This window comes from Zophobas morio, unplaced genomic scaffold, assembly GCF_036711695.1.
Source record: "Zophobas morio isolate AGI-343-1 ecotype UQ-CSIRO unplaced genomic scaffold, CSIRO_AGI_Zmor_V1 ptg000011l, whole genome shotgun sequence".
Lineage (NCBI taxonomy): Eukaryota > Metazoa > Arthropoda > Insecta > Coleoptera > Tenebrionidae > Zophobas > Zophobas morio.
In genome coordinates this window covers 10,343,127-10,367,640 of record NW_026972116.1, presented here as the reverse complement: position 1 = coordinate 10,367,640, position 24,514 = coordinate 10,343,127, and the positions used below count along the sequence as shown (strand labels likewise).

The 24,514-nt window shown below is 31.7% G+C and overlaps 1 protein-coding gene across 1 annotated transcript in view; it reads right to left on the bottom strand.

Moving 5' to 3' along the window:
* LOC135126898 (all trans-polyprenyl-diphosphate synthase PDSS1) overlaps positions 1-24,514 on the bottom strand; it is a 44,344-nt gene that overhangs the window by 5,536 nt on the left and 14,294 nt on the right. Inside the window, exons 2-4 of the mRNA XM_064053112.1 lie at positions 12,850-13,062; positions 12,416-12,555; positions 7,722-7,863 (exon numbers count right to left, since the gene is read on the bottom strand). Coding sequence (XP_063909182.1) covers positions 7,722-7,863; positions 12,416-12,555; positions 12,850-13,062 — 495 coding nt within the window. The remainder of the gene's footprint in view (positions 1-7,721; positions 7,864-12,415; positions 12,556-12,849; positions 13,063-24,514) is intronic.

The following is a 24,514-nucleotide window of genomic DNA, read 5'->3' as shown; positions in this document are numbered from 1 at the left end:
CACGTGCTAAATAAAACGTAAAGGTCATACGATGTTAATAAGAAAAAGCTGGTGTTTATCTTTCGAAACGAAATGTTGCCAAATTTCTGTATTTTTCTGTATGTGTATTGGTCGGGAAACTATCTCTTCGGAAAATTTACTCATTTTGTGCATTGTACACTTTCACTAGAAATACAAGCTATTATTATATAAGTGATACGTAATCAATCACATCACCACAGATTAATTACAACTGAGTACTATCTGATCATATCCTGCTTCGGAACTTTCCTGACCAAACGCCTTGCCCTTGTTGTAGCAACGAATGGTAATGGGTGAATTCTGCAGTTGCACTGTTTACTTCCTCTAGTCTAATAGACTGTTAGATAACTGATGACTCTGGTAAATATGAAAACAACGAACTTCTAATTGCCAGGCTAAATACTTACTTAGAACTGGCATTCGAACTGTGTATCTACTTAATTAGGAAAAGTGCGTGCAAAGTACAAATTAGAACTAAACTACAAAATGATTTCACATTGTTTTATGATATAACTGCCGGGTGAAAATACCGGAACAACTGTATCCAGCAAATTAAATTAACTCGATTTACTTCGACAACCATTAGCGAATCCAGTAAAGTTAATTAATAAGTATTACTGTCATTAGTAGTACAAAGAACGCATCGATCAACTGAAAATTGTGCAACTTGGTTAAAGAATGGTGCTATTTCGACAAAATAGCCCCAGTCAGTCAGCAATGATATTTACATCAGTTTCGTGACGAAAGAATGTATTAAAAATTTTAAATATCGATAGCCAAGAGCTAAAGTATCGCCACCAGCATTGACTTAAATGGAGTTCCAATCAAGCTGTATAAAGTGAACTAAAATGTTTTGTATAATGTGGCATCTAGTTGACAATCAAATATTGTACGACTTCGAATCTAGGTTGGTTTTAAAATAAAAAGTCGTGTCGTTGATAACACCAATTTTCAGCGTGTCCACTCTTTTAGGTTGCATTTAACTTGACATTGACAGATGTGTGGTGTGTGTACCTCGCATGCACATACGTTTCTAAACCACCAGCCTACCTAGATTAGAAATTTAAAGAATCGCAAGTTAGAATATGCTGTATTTGAACAAAATCGGTGGACAGAATTGAGTTCTATTTACTTCTATGGTCAAATAGTTAATTTTGGAGGTCGATCCAATCCAGTGCAAGTTTAGGTCATTCTTCTGTTACGTGAAATTACAATTAAGTACTGTTTGTGAGGTCCGCAATTAAAACGTTTATAATTTTGGTTTCTTATTTTTAATTGAAACAAGTGTAGATGATTACTCACCGATGAAAGTTGGCAGGAAGTCACATTCAATGGGAATGAGTTATTATATTTAAAAAAAGAATGCAACAGGAAATAACCTTAAAAATATCGGACCTTGCAATTGTATGCACTATTTTTTTGGTAGTTGCGTCATCGCATGTCTCAAGGGGTACACAGTATTATTAAACGGAATCTTTTAAATTTCAACATACCGCTTACTCGGCAGGCGATCAGGGTTATAATTTTGCTGCCTTTCGATAAAACAACTTGTAGGTATATAAATGTCACATTTAAGTCCGTAAATTGTTAGTACAATCAGTACCGATAAAATTTAGAATGAATTAAATTACAGGTACATATTAATTCCGTTAGACTGTTAATAACAAATACAACTAGCTGTCATGGTACAACATTATTTATACATTCTACTCGTATTATTAATCAGTGAGTGTAAATTTAAATTATTAGCTACTGGATGACGTGAATTAAAGTAAAGGACGTGATAGTTGAGCCAACGAAGTATTACGGACAGATTTAAAACAGTAAAAAAAAACTTTTAAGATAAAAGATAAAAATTTTAAAACATTGTGAAAATTGCTGTGTTTTTCTTAAAAAAACTATAACTATAGTTGATTTACACTGACATCGAAATTTTAGATAAAACCTCCTTGGATTTACATAAAAATTGAATGAATAAGAACATTAGTTTAGTAACTTTGAACTTCAGACTTTGTTTGAACTTTTTGTGCTGGACCTTTCAATTATTATCAACCAAATAAGGCAATATAGTTTTTGAAAAAAGAAAACAAGGTGTGTAGATTTCAAATTCAAACAACTCTCGTACGATTATTGTGCTTTATGAAACTTGAATTTAATTTATGTTACAAAAACAAAACAAAAACTAAAATTAGTGAATGTATAATTTGTTACATCATCAACAATTGGGTTATAAATTCAAATTAGAATTAAGCGTGTTGGTATACACTTCGTAAAAAAATAAAATTATAATCAAGCAATCTAGCAAGTTTTGACTTATTGATGGGTCATTTGTTTTCTTTGCTAAAGCCGACCAATTTCAAGGTGTTCCATCTTCAGAGGTCCAGAGGATGGATTAGAGTGTATAATTAACTCAAAAAATTCAAGATTTTTTTCCCTTTCAAATTTGCTACTCTTCTAATGGTTTCGTCCTTGAATCTTTCGTCATGATTGCGCATGTCATACTTATAGGTTGTTTAATTGGTGCGGTTGGGAATAGTGACGACGCATTCAAGGACAAAAAGAAAATATTGAACATTTTAAGTTAGTTTGTTCATTTCATTTTAGTATCTTATTTTTATTAAAGACCTAGTTTATGGACGTACTAAACCACTCTATTAATTTAATCGCGCATTGATCTTTTTTTTTTTCGAACTAAATATTTAGATCATCCCGTGTAAACTAGCCCCTAAAAATCCCTGACGATGGGGTACGTATCCGAAACTAGCCGGCTGTAACAAGGAAAGTAAAACAAATACAGAAATAATTCACTGAGGTTGAAAAGACTGTCACCACTTCCGGCAATTTATTATCGAATAGCTCATAGCTGCAATTTCATTTATTTTCACACCCCTATTTCCATTCTATTTGTCCTTTTACTCCAATCCTAAAATTTATTTTCAAAATATACATACTATTTTTAAAAACTCGTTGTTTTGTTTTAACACTATGTAACAAAAACTTTGTCGAAGGTTATTTCGGCGGAACTACCCTCGCCCCTGAAGAATAACACATATCCAGCTTTTTAGAAAAATTATAAAATTAATTCTGCGAATTTATTTTTTTTATGAGAACCTCTAGAAGTTAAAATAAACATATGCATGTATTGTTAAAGATTTAATCAACAAAATAAATTGACTGATTCATTAATTTTTTTGAGTCACTGTATATGCATTTCTAAAAAAAGTACGATGCTTTCGATAACTTTAATAACTTTAAAAGCTTTGCAAGATTTCAAAGCATTCGGTTTTGCAGTTCCTGATTTGATCAATAAAATAAACTGTTTCATTCATATTATTTTTATTCACCCTAAATAAGCAATTTTGAAAAATATGAATGGAATGATAAATCACAATTATACTGATCACATTTTGCATATTTTATGTAGGTACCATGTTTCCGATAACTTTAAAACGTCTTTAAGGTTTCAGAATATTCGGCTTTGCAATTTTAAAGTTAAATTGTAAAATGTTGTTATTATTATAAAAACTCAACACGGATTCATAAACTACAACAGGAGTTTGCCATTTTGTAAAATTTAAATAACATTTACTACCGTAAATTTTGGAGATGACGTCATCGCATTGGTGGTGTGCATGATCAAACAAATTTTTGTCAGCATTTTATATTTTACGCGATATTCCTAATATACGTACAAAATTTGACAACAATCGGTCCGGTAGTTTAGAAGATTATCGGTATAATAAAAATTGACACACGCGGACAGACGTTTTCGTATTCTAGGGGCAATGAAACGTCGAGAAAACATAAAAGTAGCGAGTCGCCCGATGAACTCAATTACAAGTTCCTTAGTTGACGCTCGGGAAGTAAAAACAAATAGTTTATGTCTGCTACACCAGGGAGGAAGAAATTTTGCCGAAGTCAGTAATCTAGTGAGGCCTAAAAACGCATTTTTTGTATAACATTTTTTTCTCCAACCGCTTTTAGATTTAACTGATAAATTTGTTTGCAGTGGAAATTTTTACCCGTTTGGTTAGGTAATAATGCCCAAGGCGAAGTTACTTTTTGTAGAATTGCCAGAAACAGCTTTTTTTTGTACTATGAAAATATGGTACCTTATTCCGACGCTGCAACAAAAATGTTTTTAATTATTCATTATTTGAGATGATTACGTTTTGGTCCTAATAAATGTTGGTCGAGCAACATAACTTGCGATAGAGTCATATTTGAAATTTACATATGCCTTCTCTGAAATAATACGTTTGACACTACGTCTAAAGCTACATCATAGAACAGCTTTTAACAAGATTAATTTTAATTGCCGATAATTTTGTAAACGTAATATTTATTTGAAATAAACCCTAAAGAGTTAAAAATTAAAATCCTTATAAACTGATCTAAATTTTACGCAAATTTATTAATTAATCTTACTATATTTTAAAAACCGTCACATCATACGTCCCTCCAAACCTTACTTTTCTTGTACTTTCGCTTGTTGCTGTTTCCTGGAAAAATAATCTTTACATTAAAAACAGTTCTTTTCAGAATTTTACTTGTGTATTCATTCTAAAAATGGCGTTTCCATTGGAGTTGATTAACTGGCCTATTAATTATTTTATTGAAGTAGGTTATTTTCAGCAAGATAGGGCTAGCGCGCATTCGGCTAGGACCACAATAGCAATGTTATGGGAATTTTTTGACAACCGAATCATTAGATGTGGATAAATTAATATTGAGCATAACAGAAGAAATTAAAGTCGTAACAACAATGCAGAGATGCTGAGGCACGCGTACCAATCTTAATCTTGTACCAATTTTTCTTGTAACTTCACACTTATATATTTTTTTAATTTCATTAAAAAGTGTCCACAATATTGTTTTTGTGTGTGTCATTATTGACAAGTGTAATTTAATGATTGAAATGCTAGATCGTTTCCAAGGATCACTGGATTCCAATACAAGTTCTAGGGAAATCGGATCAAGTATTTCTTACATAATTAAAAATAAAATAATATTACCAAACAGCAATCAATTTTCCCATAAAGTGTTGAAGTATTGGGTATAAAGATAAATAACGTCATCAATTTCTGGGTGGGAATAAAAATTCTGACATATCCAACGAAATACTTTAGGGGAAGATTTTCTGAGCAAATTGAAAAAATAAAATTACTGCAACATTTTTTTTAATATGTTCAAAAACATTTCTAAAAAATTAAAACATATATGGCCGAAACATAAGCGATATCGTATATCATAGAATATTTTCAATGACTTCATATAAGTGGAAATCAACGAACGAGAATTAGACAGAAAAGAGAACCTACATTTTCATATTCTACGACGAAACGCGGAAAATTTGATGAAAATCCTATAATCCGCTTTGAATATTCAGTTGTATAAAATTGGGTTTAACTAATTATATGCATAAAAATAAAAAAGCGCACACTTATGCACCATCGCATCGGGTTATCAGCATTATTATTAATTACTTCTGCTCTCTAAGGTCAAAAGTGTTTACTCCCAATAAGAAACATAAAATAATAATCGTTAGGTGTTAAGTAACACATCAACATAATAACTGTACACTTAATATTCCAGGGTTGTAACACTCGTAAAACAGTTTTAAACCCGTGAAAGTAAATCCTATCTATTGAAGAATGTCATCATATCCACATTCCATAATTTAACTAAAACAAAAAATACAACCGCATAATATTGAGAACTAACTTTAACTAAGTTCACATCAGTAGTTGCCAGAGGAAGTAATAACAGTTTATCCGTCTTATTGTTTGCAACCGAATCACTTGCGTACTATTTACATAATACTTTTGTGTAAGTACCATCTACTGAGCGTAATAAAATAAAAAGTACTTCTCAAGAGAAAACCTATAATTTTGTCATGTGAAAAAATGTGGTAGTTCCGCTGTTATCTATTAAATTAAACGAAGAAGAATGTAGATTAGCCAAGTTACTACCACATGAGGGTGAAAGTTAATATTTGCAGCGGCCATAAAGCAAGCAATTATTTGTAACATTGTACCATGCATGTCAGGATCCGTGAAATTTAAAAATTTAAGCAACACCTCTATAAACGTCTGCTCCAGATTGCATTGCAGCACGAACATAGTAGACCAAACTAGTTAGTAGTAGGTCAGTTACTTCCGAAAGTTCTTGTCCGATTCAGTTCGGATAAGAAGTAGTTCGACACTATTTGGTGGAACAATTACAAATTACAAAAAAAGCTAAACAAAAAGTTAATAAGCATTTGCTTAAAGCACCAACTACTTGCCTTTAGTAATTAAACTAAAGTTAGTGCTAACACAAGGACGAGGTCGGTTTTAGCCTTTTCGCAATTTCAGCAATTGTGTCTATGAGTTAATAATTACTTGCATAAGAATGAGACGGCATCTAAAAAATAAAAACAAAAAGCAGCTGAAAGGTTACCCAACAGCCTTTTTTATTATCGAGGAGAGGTTAGGCTAGTTATAATATAATTTAACTAAACGAAATGTTCATCCACCAATGCAAGTGGGTAAAAGCAAAAACGTGTTGGCATTCAACTTCATTGGGAAACTGTGTGCTGACTGTAGAAAGCGAGAGAATGAATAATTGAATATACATACGGTATTTGATGCTGTTGGGTTTTTAATCGGATGCGCATATAATTTGGGTGGACAGGTATTTAACGGATTCGGTAGGAAAAAAAGGAAATAACTTTACGTAAAAATTAGGTAATGGCTGTTTCCGTTGGTGTTACCTCATTCGATCTAGTATTTTGAACCGTTCATTCACTAGTCACTCGATTGAAAAAATCTTACAATTTAAAGCAAATTAATATTATGCAACAACTAGTTATAAAAATTAATAAATTACTGCATTAGAAGAGAAAACACATTCCCTTTATTTGTTGATAAATAATTAATATTAAGCTTAACAAAATTCAAAATTTCAACATGGGGGTCACCACGGATCCAGTGAATTAAAACACGGAAGTCTAAATTTTTACAAAACATACAAAATGTAAACAATCATATAAGTTATAAGCAAACAATAAATCAGTGTAATGAATTTTATCGAAAACACTTGATATCTGGTGAATTTCTTGTGAGCACAGCATAATTAAACATTAAAATTCACTGTGCGATTCGATAATTAAATTGCACTCATTACACATCATGCAACATAACTATAGCCCTTAAACTGCGTAAATTAAAAACGTGACTGCAATAGAACCGATTACTCATCATTCATATGTCCCCATTGTCATCGGTGTCAATTCTAACACTCAAACCCACCATTAACATTTGCACTACAAGTCTAATTAGCTACCATCAATTATACATTTCAATTACAGAAGGTAACTACGGTTTTAAAACTTCGACCCACTAACAACGCCGTTGCCCAACAGCAAACATTTTAATTAAATCGTAGCCGACGTGTGACTGCATCGTCCGACGACGAAATCATCCAGATGCATCGTGTGCAACTTAATGAGGTTTAGATTTTTATCTGGCTCAAATTAATTCTGTAATTGTGCTATTTTCACATTGTTCCATGTCTGAAGTCGATAAGATCTTGCGAAAAAAAATTACGATTTGCGTCAAATAAATCCGCAATGCCATCCCGGTGACTACTAATTAAACCGCAAGCACGAGTTGCATAATGATTGCCTTGGCATTGAAATTTGAAATGGGATATTTTACCTTTTTGTGATTCCACATCACGTTGACGCTGGGCTTACCACGGCGGAAGTCTGATTGGTCGATGACGTCATCGTGGACAAGGGAAGCTGTGTGGATCATTTCGGAAATCATCGCTACCTCCCTTTGCGACGACAGAAGACCACTGCAACAGGAAAATGTAGAAGAAACTTTCAACTTTGGGACAACGAGTATCAGGGAAATAAATTAAGCGTTTAATCCATCTGCCAACTTTTTTCTACAGTTAAAGTTAAAAGTTTTTAACTATCAAGTAGATCATTCTTGAACACTTGTTGCCTTTTATACAACAATCAGATGTTAAATTTGAAATAGTAAGATATACACTACACTAGGTTGAAATAGATACAATGCCATTCAATACAAAAATTTAGTGATCAATTTTCAGAAAAGCTCTTGGACCAGCTAAAGATTATTTCACAGGTACTAGACTTTTAAAACAAATATGAAAAATTTTAATGAACAGTATCTATAAGTCGCGAAGTTATGGTGACAGTTGAAAGTGTTACAAAGAAATAAGGATGTTTATTGTTATTTATTCCAAATTATAACGTTGTTTTTATAGATTAGTTGGAGATCTTTTAATAATATAAAGTTTACTTCACTTTATTTCCCTCGTCCTTCCTACGAGACGAAAATGTTTTTAATGTAGTGAGAAATGCCTTAAAAACACCCTTAGGCAGCATCAAATCCATGGAAAGATACTTCGATAAGTATGTTATTTTAGATTGAGTTATCTTTTTTATTATTTTTTTTAGAATTTTTAAACCACTCATATTTAAAAAAAATTACAGTACAAGCACCAATATAAAAATAGGAAGTCCTTCAGTAGATAACACATTTAAATGGACAATTTGGGCCACTTCGTTAAAAAAGACACAAGTTTATAGATTACGAATAAATTTTGTAATCAATTTTACGGTCATTTTTAATTTGAGATGACAAAGGTAACGCAAATTAGTTTAATAATATGTTTTAAATTAAATCGCACAGTAATGGGTTCCAAACATTAAAACCGCCTTTCAAATCCAATTTTTATGCAACAAAAGAAATTGTTGGAGAAATGACGGAGGCTCCAGATGTCGGTGTTATTACTGCTGGTAGTTTGCTGAACATAATGCGGTTATTGTATTGCACTTTTCACTTAAATTTCTAGTTGCAATTTAAGAGTTGCATTGTGATAAAATATCTGGTAACACCACAGATAGCAATTCAAAGTTGGTAAAAAATCGGTATTATAAAAATAATTTAAAATTAAAATTGAAATAATATTAATAATTTTAATTACACCGTGTGATTTTTTAAATTTCTGGTCCAATTGGCCACGACACGTACATCAGCAGTGCAATTGAAACGACTAGAAATTTAAAACATCTCCGATGCAATTAACTGATAGGACAATTATTGATATATTTGCATTTTGTATTGAATTTTGGATATAATTTTATAACACAAAGTTCATGTTTTGTTTTGTTTTGTTTTATTTTACATAAATAAAAAGAAAGTAAATAATTGTAATATTTTGTTTACCTTAAAAAAAAATTTGCTCTTTTAAAATAAAGTTCTAGTTACCAGTTACCGACTAGGTTTTTTTCAAAATAATAACACAACTCTTTTAAATATAAAAAAATGGTTCAAGGTTTTTTAGTCTCACACCTTAAATATTTACAATCGAACAAATCCAATTTTGTCGAAAAATTACAAAATTCAATTTTCCAAATTTTATTAATTTCATGACAACCCCTATAAGTAAAAAAATTGGTCGAATGTTATTTCGACAGAACTCCCTCGCCCTTGAAGTACAATAAATCATCCAGTTTTTTTGAAAAATTAGAAAATTGGATTTTGCCAATTTTATTTTTTATGAAAACCCCTGTAAGTTAAAATAAATATATGTATGCAATGTTAAAGTAAATTTAAAGGAGCATACTACGCGTGAGTTACAAATGAGTTTTTCCTTTACAAAAATTTGTGATGACGTCATCAACTTTTTTGAAAGGAAATACATATCAGTTGGGGTAGGTGCAGTATAATACAAAAGATAACAATACTGTATTCTCAAATTTTCGGGAAAATGAAGTGAGCCGTTCCTGATTTAATCAGTAAAATAAATAGACTCATTCTTCAATTCTTTGAGTCACTCTGTATAAGCAATTCTAAAAAATATTTATAGAATGATAAATCACAAGTATAGGTTCATCATATTTTCTACATTTTGGATATTATTTATTCGGCAAAATTTTGAGATGACGTCATCAATTTTTTGGGAGGGATGAACAAATATATTTTGGTTAAAAATTTATCATGTTCACGATAACCGTAAAATGTCTGCAAGGTTTCAAAGCATTTGATTATGCAGATCCAAAATTAATCCAAAAATTTAGATGCCTCAGGTAAAACTCAACACGGATTCATAAACCAAACTTTTTGTCATTTTATATAATTTAAACCCCATTGACTATGTATAATTTTGAGACGATCTCATCACATTGTTGGCAAGAATGAATAGACAAAGTTTGGGTAGCGGTTTGCCATCTACATGATGTTCATAATGCACATATATAATTTAACAACAACCGATCTGGTGGGTTTGGAGATTATTCGTCTAACAAAAATCGTCACGGCGAATAGACAGACAGAGAGATGGAAACGGAAGACCTATTTTTTCATCATCTAGGGGCCATGACACATCGAGAAGTAGCCAGTCGCCCAATGGACGCAATTACAATACTTCCTTAGCTTACGCTCGGGAAGACTGAGATTCGAACCCACTCGGAGCATATAAAATACAGGGTGTGCTATTTGAAAAATTGTAATGTCGCTATTTGAAAACTGTAATATTATTTAGTTTTTTAAACATGCTGTGCATAGGGTTCAATTTAATTTAGACCACAATAAGCGCGTACGTGGGTTATGTCTCCACAAAGTATTGTAAAACAAATTCTAAAAATAACATTATTGCGATTTTTTTTTGTAAAGCATCCACTGGTGAAAAAATTCAAGCAAATTTTAGTTTACGCTCCAACTTAAAATTTTGAGCCACGCTTCAAATAAATAAATATTCAGAAAACAACACGCGAAAATTGCACCAAGGTTGCGGTCAAAATTTGTTAAAATCAGTTGAAAATCTAACAATTTTTTGCAATATCAATGGATTTACCAGTACGATATGATCAACTGTCTAATTTAATTTAATTTTTGAAGGTAAAGCGTATTGGTTCCAGTTTTTTTTGTCAAATTCTATTATCAAGATTTTAACCAATTGTTTTACTTTCTTGAGTTATCACCTCATACAAAAAAATAGATGATAAAGTAATTTATTAATTGGTTCTAATCTTCAAAAATATAACTTCAACAACCACACATATTAAAAGTTGATTATTGAACTCGATAAAATTTTCACCTGGTCATATACCGTTGTTAAAAAAATACACACTTTAATAATTTATACAAAAAACAGAATGTTAAAAACCACATAAATATAAAAATTATGCAATGCAAAAATGTTTTTAAATGCAAAAACGTTAAACTGACAGAAAGAAAATTAGAAATACGTTTCGAAGATTTCAAAATTGCGTCTCAATTTATATTGGAATATTCAGACAGCATAATATTGTTGTTAGGTGATTTTCATTTAAGTCCTGGAATTTATTTAAAATAAGATTGATTACATAGTTTAATTACTTAATTAACAATTTTTAATTTTTACTTCAAAATTTATTTCACGTTTTTGACGCATGATCTTCATTGCACGTGGGATTTTTTTAAATTACCTTTGATTCAAAAATTTGTATAATAAAAATTATACATCGTCAAGTACAAATATTTCAGTTTAAAAATCGCATGACAATTCGAGCCAATTTTAATGCACAAAACGCTAAAAAAATAACTACTGCAATTTTAAGCCATTAGGGCAAAACTGGGTGGCTGGATTTGAAAATATAAAGTCAAATGCAAACTGAAGGTCTTGAACATATAATATCGTCAAATTGGTTTCAAATGGGAACATATTTCTACTTTTTCATGGTCCATATATTGTAATAAAAATATTAAACTATATGGTTTACCACAAGCCTGATAAAGTAGAACAAAGATGAAATCTATTTGATAACTTTCCTTTTGACGAAACTCCAACAAATTAGGAAGATGTAGTCCTTGAACAAAATTAATAATTTAAAATCGTTCTTCTCATACCACCAAATATTGGCACAATACGTGCTTAATAGGATCGAGAAATTGACTAATATGCATGGAAACCTCCTCGTTATGAATAAAAAAAAATTATTATATACGTTACGAATGTGGGAGCAGACCACAGCCGTCAATTATTGTGAATGAACGGAACAACCTTGAACGAGTACGTGCAAGGTCACGTAGTACCATGCAGGATGCTCTGGAGTACGTTGTACCCGCTTGACCCATAACAAAGTCACGCCGACCCGTCTCTAGTCACCTTCTCCGCCTTATTATTACACATGTTGCTTAACTGCACTAATCACCCAGTTCTACCACTCTCAATGCCGAAACATTTAGAAACAAACAGCGGGTAACTTTCGTATTGCTTCACCAAATAGAAAAAGACCGAAAAATGTGGGCCACACATGAAGGAGATGCATTTTAACCAGGAAATTACAACATCCGATGTATAAAATTCCCAGGAGATAATGGCCATCACTCACCTTTTTTCTTTATATATGTGATAATTTATCGCCCTAGCCATCAAGATGGCCACCATAGGCCTTATAGCTTTCCCATGTCCGTCGAAATAATACGTGGCTATCTCATAAAGGTCATCTTGGTAGGTACCCCTGCGTAAAGCCTGAAATTAGAAGAGACTTCAACAGTAGATTAGAAAACAAACCCATCAACAACATGCAATGCGATGGTTATTGAAGCTATTTGACAAGCTTTTACATGTGTGCATAACCGAGATGAGCATGCACCTTGAATCGATAACTATACACTTGTATATACAATGTTTCGGAAAAAATAATTTCATCACAATTGAGTAATATCCCTTGGATCATCAAGCGAAAAATTAATGCAATCGTACATGGTAATTTTGCAACGACAATAAACAGATTCTTGGCATAGCGAAACGTGCTGGACTTACGTCTCGGATGTAAATGTAAACATCCTTGAGGTCGTCTTCTAAGAGGTGGTACGGATCTATCTGATATTCGGGAAGGGAGCCGGGCTGTTGAGTTCTCATCGTGCTAAAGCTTCGAGCTGTCCCTGCAATTTCCGGCCTGCTGCAAGGATGCCAGCATCCTGCGGAGACCGTACTCGCTGCTGTCGCTGCCAAACTTTGTGAATGTTTTTCATTCTGTAACAAGAGTAAAAATGAAACATTTTCAGTCTGTTAATATCCTAAGTCCAGTTTATTACTAATAAATTGTTGTGAAGTTTGATCCATGTTTTATGCTCATATTATTGAGTGGAACTTGCTTATCCGGTAATAATTATCGTGGGTTTTAAGAGAAATAACGCATTACTAAAACCCATTCCCATGTTCCGTGGAATAGTATGCAACAAAATGCAAGCGAAAGTGTTATTATAGTGATTGCGCTCCAAGCTATCGTTCTAACTTTTTACTGTCAAACTGAATCATACATTTTGTAATAACAAATGCACTTTTGACAAAGTATATGGCGATTTAAAAAAATAGTGTATGACTAAAACAACTTAGAAAAATATTTAATGTGTTTAGAATTTTTTATAGCTTTATTATTAGTGTTATATATTTTTCGATTTTAACATAATTGGTAACATTACGTTTACCACTTCTTTTAATGTCACATGCTTGTTATATGAGCACAACATAATCAAAACATATTTTAAAAATGTTAAAGATCTTATCAAACTATACCTACGCACTTTTGCACAAAGTAGAATGATTTTCCATAAATATCAAGAAATCGGGCAAGTGACCGAACAAAAAGCAAATAAAAATAAAACGCGTCTATTTTTGTTTTACACAAATTTTTTATTATGCTGTCGACAAGTTAGACAGACACATGTGATAATAGGTTCTAGATTATACTTCCAAGTCTATGGCGTCATGACTAAAAGTTATTTTTTTATTTTAACAATGACAAATTAAAAAAATATATTATTTTTTTACGATGACTCCTAAAAGTTAAAATAAAATTGTTGAGCGGACTGTTGAGCGATAGGTAAAAAGTAGGCTAAGGGTGTGTTTTAAGTCCTTTGTCCTTTGTGTAATTTTTTAGTAGAAAAACGAAAGAAAAAGGTGACAAGAAAGGGAATAAAAGCGAAATAAAACAATTCCATTAAAAATGAAAATAAGACAATAAAAAGTTAAAATAAAGGCAATAAAAATGGGGTCAAACAACGCCACAAAAAGGCGACTAAAAAGAGAGAAGTCAAAAAAAACATAAAAAAGATCACAAAAAAGGCGACAAAAATCAGACAAAAACACGACAAAAAATGCGAGTAGGGAGTAAAATGTAACAAAAAGTGCAACCAAAAAAAAAACTTTCAAGAAATTGGTCGTAGTTTATTTAGACAGAATTCGCTCGCCCTTAAAATACACTACAACATATCCAGCTTTTCCGAGAAATTATATAATTGATTTTATGTATTTTATTTGTTCGTGATAACCCATAAGTTAAAAGAAAGATACATCAATTTAAATATGTTCAGCGTTACACTAATAATAAAAGAATTGTATCCTCAAATTTCCGGGCAAATGGGGTAAAGTGTTTTTGGTTTAATAATCAATTAAATAAACTGTTTCATTCATTGTTAACGACGTCGGTCATTTATAAATTATGACATTCGTCCACGATGTCAATTTAAAATTTTAAAAATCTGAATGTGTATGGTAAAAAATTAAAGCGGATTCATAAACCATAAGTAGAGGTAGTGATATTTGAAATGACGTTATCATACTCTTGGTGGGGACGATTAAATTTTGATTAGAGTTTTACGTTCTACAGGATATCCCTAAAATATGCATAAAAATTGACAATTGGTCCACAAAAAAGCTAAAACAGATGACAAAAAAACGCCATAAAGAGAAAAAAGGCCAGAACAAAAAGTGAAAAAAAGGAGGCCAAAAAATGTGTCAAAAATACAACTAAAAGAAGGAAGTCAAAAAATCCAACAAAAGAAGGCCACAAAAATAAAAAAAAGCTACAAAAAAGCGACAAAAAGTCCGTAAGAGGGCTACAAAACGAGAGGACAAAAAAGGCAACACAAGTGACAAAACACTTATAAAAAAGAAAATACAAGGAGAGATAAAAGTACACAAAAAAGCGAAAAAAATGTGAAAAAAAACGGTCAAAAAACATTAAAAAGGTCTAAAAAAGCCACGACAATAATTAGTCCAAAACCGCGTCTAAAAGCAGGGAGTACAAAAAGTAACCAAACTGTGATAAAAAACGAAACCAAAAAAACGACTACAAAATAAAAGTAAAAAAGCAACAAAAAGTCAGCAAAAAAACGATAACTAGAAAGCAAATAAATTATTCGAGCATTCGAGAAATAGCTACTAGAATAGGACACAACAGGTCTCCCGTTTGTGTCGATTTTTATTAGACAAATCTTAGGTAAGTACATGTTCTGAATATCGTGTAGATGTTACACGCTAACCAAAATTTGTCTAATCATCCCACCGACACTTTGATGACGGTACGTTAAAATTTTATACACTGAACATTATTTAAATTTTATAAATAACATACTCCTACATTTGTGGTTTATGAATCCACTTTGATTTTTAATCACATTTACTTTTTAAAAATGTGCAATATTTGCCGCGTGGTTCATGTAACCAGTATCTTGTGCACGCGAGAGACAAGTGGTTGGTGATTAGATGATTTGAGGCGTTAAATTTGAGCAGCTGGAGCTCTACGAGCCCTAGTTTAAAATCCATCTTCGTCGATATTTTTTTCAAGACATTGAGTTTGTTTGAACGTTTGACTTCAGGCACGAGAGAACTTTTGTCAAAATAACTATACACCTTTTTTTTATTATCCATATGATGCCATAGAAAATCCCAAATCATTTTACTAGGTTAATCAATCACCTTTGAGAATAATAAGAGATTTGAATAAAATCATTAATTCAAAAAAATATTCCTAAATGATAAGTAAAACATAAGGTGACATTTTATGTATTTCTACTTTAAAGATTATAAAATTGCTCTTGGCACCCAAATATGCAAGATCCTTGCGCAAATTTCAAGTAGAAACCGGTACATATAATGAAAAACTGCATTCCAAAAATAAAATATTGATCATGTAATATCTATTTTAAAATGTTTTTATCTCCTTTTTTTATAAACAAAGTCAAATCTACTTAATAATTAAAAGTATATGCACCATGAATTCCCCAAACCCTTGAACTTTTTCCTATAAACTCATAGTATCAGTATCACTGATAAAAACACACTAGTCATTTTCAAAGTACTGCATTAATATAGACCAAAAAGATTTTTAAATTAATTCTTTATCAGGGGTATAAAAATACTCAGTGATAGAAAAAACAGTGATAATTTGAATATACAGAAAACATAACCTTTATAGTACAGTTAAAAAACCAAGTCTTTAAAAGAGGACCATCTTTGAAAGACAAATTAGTCTTAATTTGTATGTATTTATGAAACACATGTGCAATGATTACACAATATAATATTTCTAAATTTCAATTTCTGTTTTCAGTCTGTTTATAGAGTAATTTTCATTAATTTTACCATATACTTGACGGCTGCTGCTATTCTTGAATTACTCACCATAAGCTATTGCCATCCATATTTAAAACTTTAAATATAATTTTGATATTCTGACCATTAGTGTGGCACTTGAGTGATAGCATATTTTAAATGTAAGTGACAAATATTCTTGCCAACATTACCTATTTATAATTACTAAATGTGTTCCAAGGTGCTATATCTGTTAACAACTTAATTGCGCTTGGAGTGAATTTATGCAACTTAGCTGACATTATAACGGTTCACTGTTAATTATACCCCTAATTAACTGCTTCTCAAATGTAGTCCTCTGCTCTTAAATTTCGAAAGACTGTGACTAAACAAATGAAATTTGGTAAAACAATTGAGCAATAAATACTACACTGTAAGTATGCCAGTATAATTAGGAAGGTATATCAACCAAAAAAAAAAAAAAAAAATGCATAGCCCTGGGTCACTTTTATATCCTTCATATCCTGTTATAGGGAGTTTCCGGAGTTGACGTGTTAAATAAATAGAAAGTTTTAAAACATTTTTCAAATTCGTTTCCTGAATCAAAGGACATTCGTAAATTGCAGTTCGTGAGTCGTGGTGAAGGTTAGCAGATGCACCAGTGTTGTCGGAATAGTAATGTCAATGCCAGAAATTAATCCGACTGACAAAGTTAACTTTTAACATCGTTAAACTTAAATACCCTGGATTTTACTCAAGAAGATAAATATATCCTTAAAGCTCTTGTCAGTTGCTGAAACTTCGCATTTTTCCCCTTGGAGCGAAAATACATTAACTGACGATCGGCTGCCGATTCGTTAATGTAACATTAATGTAAAAGAACTTCCGCTGGTCATGTTTTTTTTAGTGTTAGCATAACAAATCTCCAAATTAATTAGATCGTAAACTTGTTTACATCAGTAGTTGTTGTCACACGTAATATGAACAGAACTTAATCAATAATCAATGCCACGTTAGAAGCAAAACCACCATCTGTAAATGTGTTTTGCCAAAAACACAAATCGTTTACTTTCTTCCATTGCAAAAACAATTATTCTGTCTCATGTTTAACCATCGTGGTAAAGTTTCATAATAATTCCATTGTATTGTGATCACGTCTGACAAGCATGTGTCATCAGCAAATAACATAATGTTGTTATTCATATAAGCCAAAATGGAACTTTTAGATATATTGTAAACTAGACGTCTTTTCTAAAAAATTCCGACAGCCGTGCTACGTGTTACGGTACATAATCAGTTTGACAAATTAAACATTCGATAAAGAAAGCAATAACTTATGCAAGTTTTACCTATGCAGGTTTAATAACATACTACAGTGAAAAAATCTTTTGGTATGTTAAAAAATTGGTCTAAAGTCATTTCGCCCCTGAAAACAAATTTCAAGAACAGGAATAAAAAAATTAATTATCCGAATTTTATTTAATTTTTTTGACAACCCCTATACCTAAGTTAAAATAAAGATATATGTGGACTGTCGAAGTACAGGTAAAGAAGTCTGCTATGGAGGGAGTAAATAACATCCCGACAGCTCCTCCGCACAGGCACCGACAGATGAACAGACGAAACGGCATTTCTATTTTTTCGTACTTTAGGGGTCATGAAACTTCGAAGAAACATGAGAGTAGCCATTCGCCCGATGGTCAATACTTCCCTAGCTTACGCTCAAATTTGTACAGTACTTCCCTCTGTCTTCTGAAGCGTGATCCTGTGCATATCAGATAAAGCTAAAAATTTTGGGAACATTTATTTGCCCATTGCACGGTACTACACATTAATGATAACAGTGATTAATTGAAACTGTAATGAACAATTTAAAAAAATCGTACCGAGAAATTGAAATTCCACCTCCCTCCTGACATGTGGTGCCACTCACCGTTAAAACAGGATTGTAGTTAAGTAATCGGTATTTCAGTTGTCAGTACTTATTACATTTTAATCATCGCATCAACTATAGTGAAATACTAAACCACGGGTCAAGGAGTAGGTTTATCAGAACAGAAATTTCAAGGCAGATTTTAGATAGGATTTATCCATCAAAATTTTAAGACGTCACCAAAGTTTTGGTGGACATGAACAGACAAATTTTGATTCATGTTTTACTACTCACAAGATATGCTTAAATTGGTCATAAACTTTACTTTACAATAACCAGCCTAGTAATTTCGAGAAATTATATGTCTACTAAAATTACCGACAGACATGACAGACATAAGAAACGTGAGATGTAATTTTTCATATTGTAGTAGATATGAAAGTTGAGAAGATGCCAAATTAATTATTCATAAAATGGACCCTATTAGAATACTTCACTCGGGATATAAAAAGATGATAGTAAATGATACTGTTTGAAAAATTGGTTTAAAGTTACAAGCAGAAAATACAGGCGAACAAATACAGATTTTTCGAAAAATTATAAAATTTAATTTTGCGAATTTAATTTTTTTTATGATAACCCCTATAAGTTAAAAAAAGATAATAACGAATCATGCTACACATATGTTTCAAGTGAGTTTTTCTATAACAAAATTTGGTTATAACGTTATCAATATTGTAGCAAGGTATATCAATTTGAATAGATGCTTAAACTTTCGGGAAAATGGGATGGGCTGTTTTTTTTTGTAAAAAATTTAAGATGGCGTCATCAATTCTTTGGGAGGGGATAAACGAATACATTTTTATTAACGATTTACCATGCTTACGATAACCTTAAAACGTTTGCAAGATTTCAGAGCATTAAGTTTTGCAGTTTCAAAGTTCAATTACAGAATGTTATATAATTTTCATATTCCTTAAAAAATCTGGATGTTTATGGTAAAAACTCAACACGAGTTCATAAACCACAAGTGCAGGAGTATGTTTATGAATTCGCCTTGACGTTTTACCCTAGACAACCAGATTTTTACAGTTTAATTTGGAAATGCAAAACCCAATGCCAATTTTGCAAACGTTTTAAGGTTGTTGTAAGCATGGTAAATCGTTAATCAAAATTTATCTGTTTATTCCCCCACAAATGTAAGGTTATAATCTAAAAATTTTGCAGAATAATTCCTATCTAAAATGTGTAAAATATTATGAATCTATACTTGTGGCTTATCAATGCGTTTATAACTATTAATAGAAATACTTAATTAATTAATGGACGAGGCAATTTACTAAATAAACTTTAAATAAACAAAATATTCTGTTCACTGGAAGCAATGTTCACCTATTAATTAGTCACAATAAATTCACTCTAATTGAAGATGCAGTAAAAAATGTGCTAGATACCTAGACAAGTAAGAAGAAAGCGTAACTGTCAATTACGAGTTCATTCACCCAACAAAAATCTTGCCTGCTTCTACATGAAGTGTTAATTAAAGCATGCAAACTTTGCCATTGTTACCTTTAAACCTTCCAAGCAGAAGTCATGATCAACAATAACGATTAATCTGCGCTAAGTGGAACCAACGTCTGTCGTACATCCAAGCATAATGCAAGTCTTCAGTAGACTGAGGTAACTTCAAAGGCAACATTAACCTTTTGTAAGTGTTACGAAATGATTACATGTGCATCATTCTTTCATTACCATAACTTATAAGTGGCGACCAAACCTATGAAGATTTTAGATATTCATGCTGAGCCAACTCTGCGTGATAACTTAATGATAGAAAACGTGAGAGGATGCGTTTCCAAATTTTAGAACGACAGAACAATCAACGTTGTTATGAATTGTAAAAGAAATAATTATTCCGGGCACCAAAATCATGTGGCTGAACCAAGTGAAGTCATGTTTTGATTGACGCGTTTGCGGACTCTTCCCGTCAACAATGCAATAAACTTTTGAGTTATGCATACACCGCAAGAGTAGTCCGATCCATTATTCATCGAATCTGGGTTTCTACCACTGTAAAAAGACCAGTAGCTCACGTATCACCTACACCGAGTGTCAAAATCACACCGACAAGTGACGACTTGAAGATAGAGACATTTAGTTGAGGCGAATATTTCACAACTGAAAATATTGCAATATTTCACGTATCAACTAAAATTAAAGATTTTGCAACGAACAAGTTCTCGCAGTACGACCTCGGTCTTGTTGCACACCACAACTATTCCATTAATCACACAACACAATCGTTATTACCAAATTCAGATTTGAGCGGCTCTTCAGTTCGAAATTTTCCTATGCAAAATGATTTGATTACGAAAACCAATTTATATTTCTTCATCGGTTATGATTTAGCAAACTATTTTTACCCAATTTCACGCTATTTTTGATAATTTCTTTTAAATACGTTTCGTTTTCCACGATTGCAGATTTTCATGTAGAAATAACATTATCACTTGTTGAGGACTTCTAACCCACATTTGGTCACTACTAGTGGAATGTGAAAGTGAACAGGGTCTAACCAGCTCTCTACTGATCGCTCTGATCACCAATACGCAATATGTGTAAACAATTGAATTTTACGCATGAGTGCGTGTTTAAAATTATTCTACAAACGATATATTGAGGATTCATATACAAATATTGACTCCCCGTCTGGACAAACAGACACATCCGGAAAAGGTGTAAAGTTAATTTCCAGCTGACCATAAATCTACGTTTTTTCAGAATTTACTGGAACATTACCGAAGGGTAACACAATCTAGATGTCTATTTTTTTTTCACACCGAAATTGCCTATTATAAAACAGCAGTATGAATGAAGTTATGAAAACATAGAAGTGGCCTATGATATAACTGTTAAACCGGCGACTCGGCAGAAAATTCCTATAAAACAAAACGGTCAATGTCAATGTCGTTTCCTTTTTAACAGCTAACCTGTAAGGTAACACATTTAATATTATTATTATAGATAAAAATAATTCACATCGCCTACACACAAACTTTGTCTTCAAAGATGTATGAATACTCCTAGTGCAAGTGAATTTTTTGTCGGGCGGGTCTGACTTAAACAGTCAAAGAACGTGAGCAGGATAATCGTCATGTTTTACTTTATAACTTTCAAATTAAATGCAAAGTTACATTTTATTTCAAACTTCAGTTTGCTATCTGATTGTTCCTTGGTTCTGTATCTTCTGTGTTACTCTAGTTCCTTATTGCTTATCACAGCAGGTATTGTCAATCTAGCTTGGAAGTGGTTACATAACACAAAAAGTTATAAAAAAAATCTGTAGTTACTAGGTGTTAGCCTGAAGCACGAATAATATCTATGAAGAATTTTTTTAATTAGTTTCAATCGTGAACTCATGACATTATAGTAAGAATAAATATATCAGATACACTATGTCCCAGACTAAAAAATTCGTCATTTACAAACAGTTTTTTTTTTTTTGTAAATGTTAACTATAGTGTGCATGAAAAATTCATTGAAGGACGTCATCAAAAGATAATAAAATTAGCATTTTTTAATATTTTAAATATAACTAGTCAAGATTGCATTTTCATTAGAATGGTAACAGAAAATGTAAAATACCCAACTTAAAACTAGCTTCAATTTTTGACTTACAATTTGTTCAAATGACACAATATAAATGATCAAAATTTCCTAATAGTGAAGGACAAATTTCAGTCTTTGCACAAATTATTCCATTTGAAAGGTTCCTTTAGAAAAGTGGGTTAACTTGTTTACAGAATCTAACGTTTATTTATTAATAGATATAATTATTACTTGCAACAAAATTTTTCCGTTAGTTAAATGGTGTAACCGAATTCATACATATTCATGTCACATAACAATTTTCGAATTTCCATTATTCAAAAGTAGTTAATGTTCTAGGGGTCTAGAAGCTATTATATTGTGAATCATCTCTATGTACACACATCCGTGACAATTGATTAAGAAACTGAGTGTCAGTTCTAAAATTTTGCAGATATATTTTACAACAATTTGAGTTGAGTAGTAAGTAACTTTTACTGTATATATGTCAACACCAGTTGGAGTGTCATTAAACAAAGAAATTAAAAAATTATCGTGACGATAACCAACCCTACACCGAAATTTTACTTTTATCTATCATATAAAATTGGTAATCTCATCTACAAATATCGTTACGGATAAGACGTGGGGCGTGACGTGGTTTTTACCTATGATTCAATAATACACTCTTATTTTACATTCTACGTACAGTATGTAAAAAAAACTTGCATTGTGTTGCTCGAAACGCTGTCGCTACTTTGAGTGTAATATGCATTACATACTAAATTAAAAAAAAAATAATACAAGATTAGCAGCAAATTTTTCGACAAAAATTGATTTTTCTGCACCTCATTTCCGACAAAAAAAGTCGATAATGTTTTTTGGGCAGTGTCTAGAAATTTATAAGTGAAAACAGTGGCGAAAACCACGTTATGAAATTTCCATAAATAACTGAGATATTGATTTTTAAAAATGCGTCATGGAAAAGTCACCAAAATAAAAAAAAAATAGTATGGTAAACTGCCATTGTGTTACATAGAGAAATTTGTGGACAAGTTATATTTAAAATTTCACAACGATAAGTGTTGTCATTTGAAACTACTAACTAATTATAACCTATTTGAGATTACAGTAGTCATTTTGACACTAATAAATGCGCATAAGTGCAAAATCCAATGCGCATTATTCAAATAATTTCGCGTTAAGGTACCAAACTAGAAAGTGCTTATTTAGTAAAGCACCGAATTATTGTTTTTCGCACTACAACAAATACGTTGCCCACAAAATAAATAAACGTTCTTTAAAACGAGTAAGTGCGCATTACATTGACAGGATTTTTGATTTGTTTCATTTTGAAATGAAACCCAAGGTGTTAGTGGCTGATGCTGCTGTCAATGCACGCAGTGGGGTTAAAAATGTGTTAGGAAATAGTACAGTAATGTGCAAAAGACAGTTCAGAGTCTAATCGATAAATTAAATTGGAATAAAATTCTGACTGACAGACTACATTCAATTTTCTTTTCAGAAAAATGGCCACACGAAGTGAGATTTACACAGTACTTTTAAGAAGAATGGTATAATATAAATAAAAATTGGTTTGAATGGGCTTGTTTGGTAGTTTTGAATTAAAGACGAGGAAGACTTTCGCGATATTGCCACCTTGTACTGGGCAAAACTGAGTAAATCGGGCGACTGAACAAAACAGTTAAAAATATTGAAGATAACAATTATACTCTAAAGACTTATGTATGTTAATCCTGGTGCGGAAAGTCTGGAAATAAACTAGTAGTTTTTGTTACCCGTAAACTTAAGGTTTAAAGAATTTGATCAATATGTTAAGAAAAAATCTTACAACTATAAATTTTCTTGCCTGTGGACGTTGCCAGTTGGTAAGATGGACGATGTACATGCTCGAACTTTTAAAAACATTATATTTGCAAATCTTCAGCTTATTTCTTTATGAATGTACTTCAGGAGCGGTGGAAGTTCTGTCTAAATAACTTTAGAAATCCAAAACGAAAATTTAATGTTACGAAATACTACTATCTCAGAAAATTCTCATTTTGTTTTCTGAGAACACAGAAAGGTTGATCGTACTTCACAAGCGAAGAAAGTTAAGTGGAAAAAATTCTGATTCTAAGTTTCGAGTTTTTATTGCGTCAAATACGTTGACATCTTTTCGTACTGACAAAAAATTAGTTTGAAAAACGAAGTTACTTGACGAGATAGTAACTGAGATTTGTAACACTTTCATTATTATGAGATATGGTATTATTGAAACCTAGTTCTGAATTGGTAATAAGTTACATGTCTGAACTCAATACAACTATCAATTTTACATGTTTCAACTGTTTAAACAACTTTTGACTACGCTTTTAAATCTCAGATTAAAGCTTCTAATCGTTTCTAGTTGCTTTCTCTATACGAACAAACTGTACTGCCAACGTTACAATTTATTAGTGTTACCTAGTTTTAGTTTGGACACAATGGTATATAATTTATTGGTAAGTACATGATGATAAGTATCAAAGACAATTTAAATTAATTTACATAACATACTGACAACACTGCTTGACAAATATCATACTATTTGCATAATTTTATTATCTGCAAATAGGCGAACAATTGTAGAAGCCGTTATAAGTAATG